General features: G+C 29.3%; 1 protein-coding gene across 20 annotated transcripts in view; it reads right to left on the bottom strand.

Annotated features, from left to right (window-relative positions):
• Positions 1–7,500, bottom strand: part of LOC124429034 (longitudinals lacking protein, isoforms F/I/K/T-like) — a 284,869-nt gene that overhangs the window by 152,975 nt on the left and 124,394 nt on the right. Inside the window, exon 7 of one of the 20 annotated variants that reach the window (XM_046973768.1) lies at positions 2,048–3,310. The exons of 18 other annotated variants lie outside the window; for them this stretch is intronic. In XM_046973768.1, the coding sequence (XP_046829724.1) occupies positions 2,643–3,310 (668 nt within the window). In that variant the 3' untranslated portion in view covers positions 2,048–2,642. Of the gene's footprint in view, positions 1–2,047; positions 3,311–4,108; positions 5,387–7,500 lie in introns of those variants that run through there. One more of the 20 variants, XM_046973790.1, reaches the window with a different exon arrangement.

Below are 7,500 nucleotides of genomic sequence, written 5' to 3' on the forward strand. Positions count from 1 at the left end.
ATTTTACATATTTCCATAGCAGAAATAATACGTGTTCACACGTGTTCGTTTCAAGAAATAATACCATGGAAAATATATCAGAGATGGACAATTATTACGATCAGTGACAAGGAGACATTTTCTATTAACGCAATTTTCTTTACTTTTTTATTTCTTTTCTTCGTTTTGTTTTTTTTTTCCTTTCTTTTTCTTTTTTATCCTTCATCTGCGTCTTCTTCTTCTTCTTCTTCTTCTTCTTCTTCTTCTTCTTCTTTTCTTTCTCTTTAACTTAACTAAAAATGATAGACTAATCAATCCTGTCACTGATCTATCGCGAACGTACTTATTCCATTAATAATCTCGCAAAAAAAAAAAGAAAAAAAAAGAAAAAGAAAAAAAAGTGAATAAAGAAAGAGAAAAGAAAAAAGAAAAAAACTTTCGAATAATACCCTGGTACTTTTGGAATGATTTGACGAACAAAGATATATATGTATATTTGTATATATACATATGATGTATATATATATATATGTATATATATCATCAATTTCGTCTATCTAAATCTAATAAGATATATCAGGCATCTCTATTCATTTGATATATATATATATATATATAACAAATATACACACAACGGCCGCCTAAACAACACACGTGTGTGTGACATATCTTCTTATGTCCTTATCTACACTTCTTTTTTTTTTTCTTTTTTCTTTTATTTTTTTCACATTTTTCTTTTTTTTCCATTTTTATTATTATTACTATTATTATTACTATTATTATTATTATTATTATTATTATTATTATTATTATTATTATTATTTAATAATTATATCACAGCGAAATAAAAAAACAGCCGAGATCGCTAAAATTTACGAATTTTATCTTTAGAACGAGACTTCATTTTTTTCCCTTTGCAACGAGTTCGAATTATCGTGCATAAGAAAAAAATAAAACAATATATATATATATATATATATATATATATATATATATATTTATATGTATATACACATATAATTTTCGCCTATCTAATTGTTAGTCTAAGATGGTATTATCGAGCTTTTTTACTCGTATTTTATAACAAAAAACACACATCGGGCGCCTAAACAACACACATGTGTGACAATACCCTCATATATCATTTTCTACACTTTCTTTTTTTTTCTTTTCTTATCATTATTTAATGATTATATCACAGCGAAATAAAAAAAAAAAAAAAAAAAAAAAAAAAAAAAAAAAAAAAAAGAGAAAGAAAAAAAAATAGAAACACCCGAGATTGTGGAAAAAAAAAAAAAAAAAAAAACAAGCTGTAAGTTACGAATTTTTATCATTAGTACGAGATTTATTTTTCTCGTTTATCAAAAAGAAAGAGAAAGAGAGTGAAGAAAACTAAAGAGAGAGATGGAGAGAGAAAGAGAGAAAGGAAGGGAGAGAAGGAGAGAGAGAGAGAGAGAGAGAGAGAGAGAAAACGAGAAGCAAACTAAAGTTTCTCTATCTCTCTTTACAAACGTGGACATTAGTTCACCAATATCCTGCTTTCACATAATTTTCATAAGAAGGCACGCTAAAAGCTTTTTTTTTTTCTTTCTTTTTTCTTTTTTCTTTCTTTTTTCTTTTTTTTTTTCTTTTTTCTTTTTCTTTTTTTTCATTTTTCTTTTTTCTTCCTTTTAATACCCGCATTATCGACATTAGTCAATCCTCGAATAACAAAGAAAAAAGAAAAAACAAATTAAACAACATTAACAACAATATAATTAATTACGATATCAATCACGTTTTTCAACGATTATCTGACGAAAAGAAAAATATTAAAAATAAACATACGATAAATAGATATATAGATAGATCGGAGAAAGAGAAAAGAGAGAGTTGTCATTCGGTCATCTAGAAATTATTCAAATAAATTTTAACAAATATTCTAATCTCTTTTGTCTTTCTCATCATTATTATCTACAACATCTTAATGCGCGTAAGAACATAAAGAAAAGGAAAAAACTCAAAAGAGAAAGAGAGAGAGAGAGAGAGAGAGAGAGAGAGAGAGAGAGAAATAGAGATAGATAGAGATAGAGAGATAGAAAAAAGAGAGAAGAAGAAAAAGAAAAAAGAAAAGGAAAAAAAAAAGAAAAAAAGAATCACATTTGAAAATATTACATCTTAAAAATTGTCACTTAGATACATTAGTGTGTGTGTGTGTGTGTGTGTATGTCCTCGTTTAATTAATATTAAGTGATTATTTAATGAGATATCAATTTATATCCTCGTCTATATGTATATACATACATGTATAACGAAAAGATGTGAACGTACAGGACGCAATGACTATTGAATGATCCTATTGAAAAGGATTCACTTCGAATGTTCTTTTTGTATCGTTTATGTTTCGTTTCGTTTCATTTCTTTTTTTTTTCTTTTTTCCTTTTTTGCTTTTTTTTTCTTTCTCTCTTCACAAACGAACAAACAGACAGACAGACTGACAAACAGACGACATACAGACATACAGCAGACAGAGACAGACAGACAGATACGTGGGCACGTACGCAGGCACTCACGCACGCACGCTCGCGGGCACACACATACACATAAATTCGCGAATCCTTGATGGACGGCGATCCGAGTAATTACGCGCGACGATGACCTCAATAATGATGATGACAATCGACTCAGATACCGTACTTAAGATCCACTACATAAGCTCTTTGTCCGACATGTTTATTCCTTATGTGAGAGGTCACATTCGATGTTTGCTTACTACGAAATTCACAATAGGGACATTGGAAACGCGGCTCTTGGCCGCACTCAAATTTCAAATGTCTGGTCATGTTACCCTTAACCGTAAAACGCTTACTACACTTAGGACAACCGAACGGTTTCTTGAAGTAATCCGGACTGAAATTTTCTCTCTTGTTATAGGTGCTCCTGACTCTGCTATGACCGTAGTAATAGTTCGGTGATCTGGATGATGATGATGATGATGTTGTTGTTGTTGATGTTGTTGTAATTGCTGTTGTCGATGCCGCCGCCGCTGCTGCTGCTGCTGCTGCTGCTGCTGTTGATGTCGTACCGCTTGGATACTGCCTCTGGTCCTTGTTGTTGTTGTCTACTCCACTGCTATTGCTGTTTTTGTTGTTGTTGTTTCCACCTCCTCCTCCTCCTCCTCCTCCACCTCCCCCTTCTCCTCCTCTTCTACTTCTACCACCACCACCACCACCACCACCACCACCACCACCAACACCAATACCATCACCACTATTACTGCCGCTCTTCGAATCGAACGCTTTGTACGATTGCAAGACGAAGTTTAGGTCGAGCTGTGGCGCCGCATAGAAACCTGAAAATTTCGAGTTAGTCACCGGTTACATAGCCAAAGATCTGTTTGTCACTTAGTTCTGGATAAGTTATTGTTAAGGGTTTGCTTTGTATTTTTCTTTTTTTTTCTTTTTTCTTTTTTTTTGTTTCTATTCTTTTCCCTTTTTTTTTCTTTTCTTTTTCTTTTCTTTTTTTTTCTTTCTTTTTTGGTCTCAAATTGTTCATATATATATATATATAAGATGTAGGTATATATATGTAGATATATGCATACGGATAATAAACGACGGTGTATTTTAAACCGAGAGAGAACAGTAAGTGATGTAACAAAGAGAGAAAAAAAAAAAAAAGAAAAAAAATAATAATAAGAAAAAAAAAAGAAATAAGAAAAAGAAATAAAAAAAAAGAGTGTATATATATATATATAGAGATAGATAGATAGATAGATAGATAAATGGGGAGAATAATAGTTAGAAATATCAGCTCTCGCTATCTTCCTCTCTCTCGGTCTCGGTCTCGTTGGACATTTCAAATTTAACATGCCGTGGGGATTTCTTTTTCTTTCTTTTTTTAATATATATTATATTGCATTATATTATATTAGATTATATTATATTATATTATAGTATATTATATTATATTATATTATATTATATTGAATACACCAGATGAACGAATATACCTTTACGTGAACTGTAGAAGATCTTCCGGACGAGTTGACGTTTTTTTTCTGGGCTTTTCTATTTATTTATTTATTTATTTATTTATTTATTTATTTATTTATTTATTTTTTAATTAATTAATTCATTTATTACTTTTCTTTTTCATACTATATCTTCAATGGATGAACGATCGTTCTGTCGATTTTCGTATATTTCTTTCCCTTTCTTTTTTTTTTTTTTCATTTCTTCATCGAATAAAAAAAAAAAGAAATTAGAAAAAGAAAAAAAAAAGTAGAAGAAGAGGATAAGAAGACCAAGGATAGAAAGAGAGAAAGATAGCCAGCGAATAAGAAAAGATATTAATAATAATGATTCAGACTATGATACATCTTAAACATCTAATATGTATATATGTATGTCGTGCTAAATAATTCTACAAGATTTGAACGAATCGAATCGAATGGTTGCAGTCTTCAAGTGATGACATCCATCAGTTTCTACGTGCGACGCTTAAATCGTGCATGGAGGAAGGATACGAGGAACGAGCAATATGTTAACATATACTTATATATCATACATTACATAATATATAAATATATATGTATATATATATATATATATATATATATATCTCATATCATTGCAATTAAAAAACGTATACCTATATATTTATACATAATTTTATATATGCATATATGTATATACGCATTTTAATCAGCAGGACATTAAACAATCAATCAATCAATCAATCAATCAATCAATCAATCAATCAATCAATGAACGACTGAATTATAGGCAAAATTTGTTTTCAAAAATTATTATTATTATTATTATTATTATTATTATTATTATTATTATTATTATTATTATTATTATTTTCTTTCCTTTTTTCTTTGCTTTCTTTTTCAAAATTTTATAGATAGAAAGAATAATAATAAGAATAGATTCGAAATAAGAAATCAATATGGATTGTCTTTATCAATAATAAATCTTCAATCCCGTTGACGATGAATGAGTTCAAAGCTTCATGTCGAAGATAAAGACCTCCTCGTCCGGATGTTTCTTCCTGATATGGGCGTAAACAGGTGATGTTTGTTTACTACGTAATCCACAATATGGACATTGAAACCTTGGCTCGTGTCCGCACTCATAATTAACATGGCGATCTTTATTTCTCTTCAATGTGAAACCACGTCCGCATTTTTGACAACGAAATGGTTTTTTATCTTCATTGGTGTTATTAATAGCACGTCTTGCCCTTAACCTCGATGTTCGTGATCCTTGGTTATTGTTGCGATTGTTATTGTTGTTGTTGTTGTTGTTGTTGTTGTTATTGTTGTTGTTATTGTTACGCCTAACAGTCTCATTCCTGTTTCCTCGACGAAATTTACAGATGACGTTTGGTGATGCCAACGATGATGGCAACACATTGGACCCTGAAACACGCAGAGACGAATGACGCTGAAATGTATGTTCATTTGTATTTTTCCCATTAAGTATTAATATACTGTGACCTTCGCGCTTGCCCTTTTATTCATATACATATGTATATGTATACAGACTTCCTTTTATATTTTTCTTTAGACACACACACACATTTATATATATATATATATTAAATATATATTATATATATACATATAAAATATATAAAATATATATATAAAATATATATATATATATATATACATATACTGTGTCTCTATTTCTCTCTGTCACTTTTTTTTATTTTATCCTTTTATTTCATCCTCTTACGGTTTTTTTTTTTATTTTTATTTTATTTCTCTTTTTTTATTTTAATCTCCCTCATTTTGCTTCTCTCTTCTCTTTTTTTTTTTTTTTTTTTTTGTTTTCTTTTGAGGGAGGAGAAATTTTTATTCCATGTCCACCTTCTTTTTATTTGTCCGAAGAGATCTACATGACACGACGTACGGGAAGATTTTGTTAAAGGATAAGTAAAATTATTCGTAGAAGAGGAATTAATATCTATTGTTGTCTTTTCTTATTTGGATTTCTTTTTCTTTTCTTTTTTATCTTTTATTTTTTTCTTTTCTTTTCTTTTCTTTTTTGTTCATCAATTTTCAAAAACTTCTTATCGAAAAGGACAATGTAAGAAAGATATTACCCGTCTAGAAGTTGAAATGCAGTAGACAGCAAAAGAGAGAGAAAGAGAGAGAAAGAGAGAGAGAGAGAGAGAGAGAGAGAGAGAGAGAGAGAGAGAGAGAAAGAGAAAAAAGAGATAGAGAGAAAGAAAGAGAGAGAGAGACCACCTGAAATAATGAAAAATAATAATTAGTCGATTGAACACGTATATTAAATTTGTCAATTTTGTTAAATAAACATTAATAGAGTCTGGTTTTGACGAAACGATCAATCGAAATTGATCCTGACGTCAATCGAGTAAACGATTTCTTTTTTCTTTTTTTCTATTTTTTTTTTTTTTTTTTTTTTTGTAAATTCTGTCGATGAATTCTTCTTCTTCTTCTTCTTCTTCTTCTTCTTTTTATTTTTCTTTATCTCCATCAACTTCTTTCATCTTCCACTTTCTTCTTCCTCTTCTTCCTCTTCCTCTTCTTCTTTTTCTACTTCTTCTCCGATTATAACGAAGTTGAAAAATATTTTTTTTCTTTCATCGTCGTAAAACATATACCAAAGATCTCTCGTTTATAACAATGACGAACAAATAATTAGAAAATATTATGTTATTAATCGCCTTTGTTATTTGAAATTGTTCATTTCTAAATATGTTAGATGAACGTACAAATAAACGATTTATACGATCGAACAAATATACAAATCGATACATTTATAAAACGAAAAATTCAATTCGTATTCCGACGTCTCTTCAAAGATTTTTATTCATTTGAAAGACCTGAAATCAATCGAGATAGAGATAGATAGATAGAGAGAGAGAGAGAGAGAGAGAGAGAGAGAGAGAGAGAAAGAAACAAGAAAAAAATAAGAAAATTAATCAATTTCGATTGAATATCGATCTTTCTCGTATATTTTGCTATAACACATTTTGAGTATTTTACGATACTTCCTTCGATAGCTCGAACGGATGTAAGTTTACGACAAAAAAAAAAAAAATTAAAAAAGAAAAAGAAAAAAAGAATGGGTTTTGGGACTTATGAAATCAGAATTCATTCTTCTATTAAGATTAACAGGCACTAAAGTAATCGGCATCGATATCAAATATTACATTTCATCTTCTTCTTCGATATAAACAGACAAACCAGACAGAATCAGACAAAACAATGCATATATACATGGAATACACTTTGAACTGTGCCTACGCTATCACAGTTTTCGAAATTCGATAATCCATGATCACCAACCTAATTTTATTTTCGATCCTTTAACTCGTTAACGACAATAAGATCTATTCAATAAAATAAATCAAGAAAGACAAAACAAAAAAAAAAAAAGAAAAGAATGAAAAGTAAATTAAATTAAAATATAACAAATCAACTTTATATTCTTTCGTAATATATTTATAATGAACATAATCGATCGAGAAATAATTATATCGCGTGTTCTAATCACGCCC

The sequence above is a fragment of the Vespa crabro genome, chromosome 14, assembly GCF_910589235.1.
Source record: "Vespa crabro chromosome 14, iyVesCrab1.2, whole genome shotgun sequence".
Taxonomy (NCBI): Eukaryota; Metazoa; Arthropoda; class Insecta; order Hymenoptera; family Vespidae; genus Vespa; species Vespa crabro.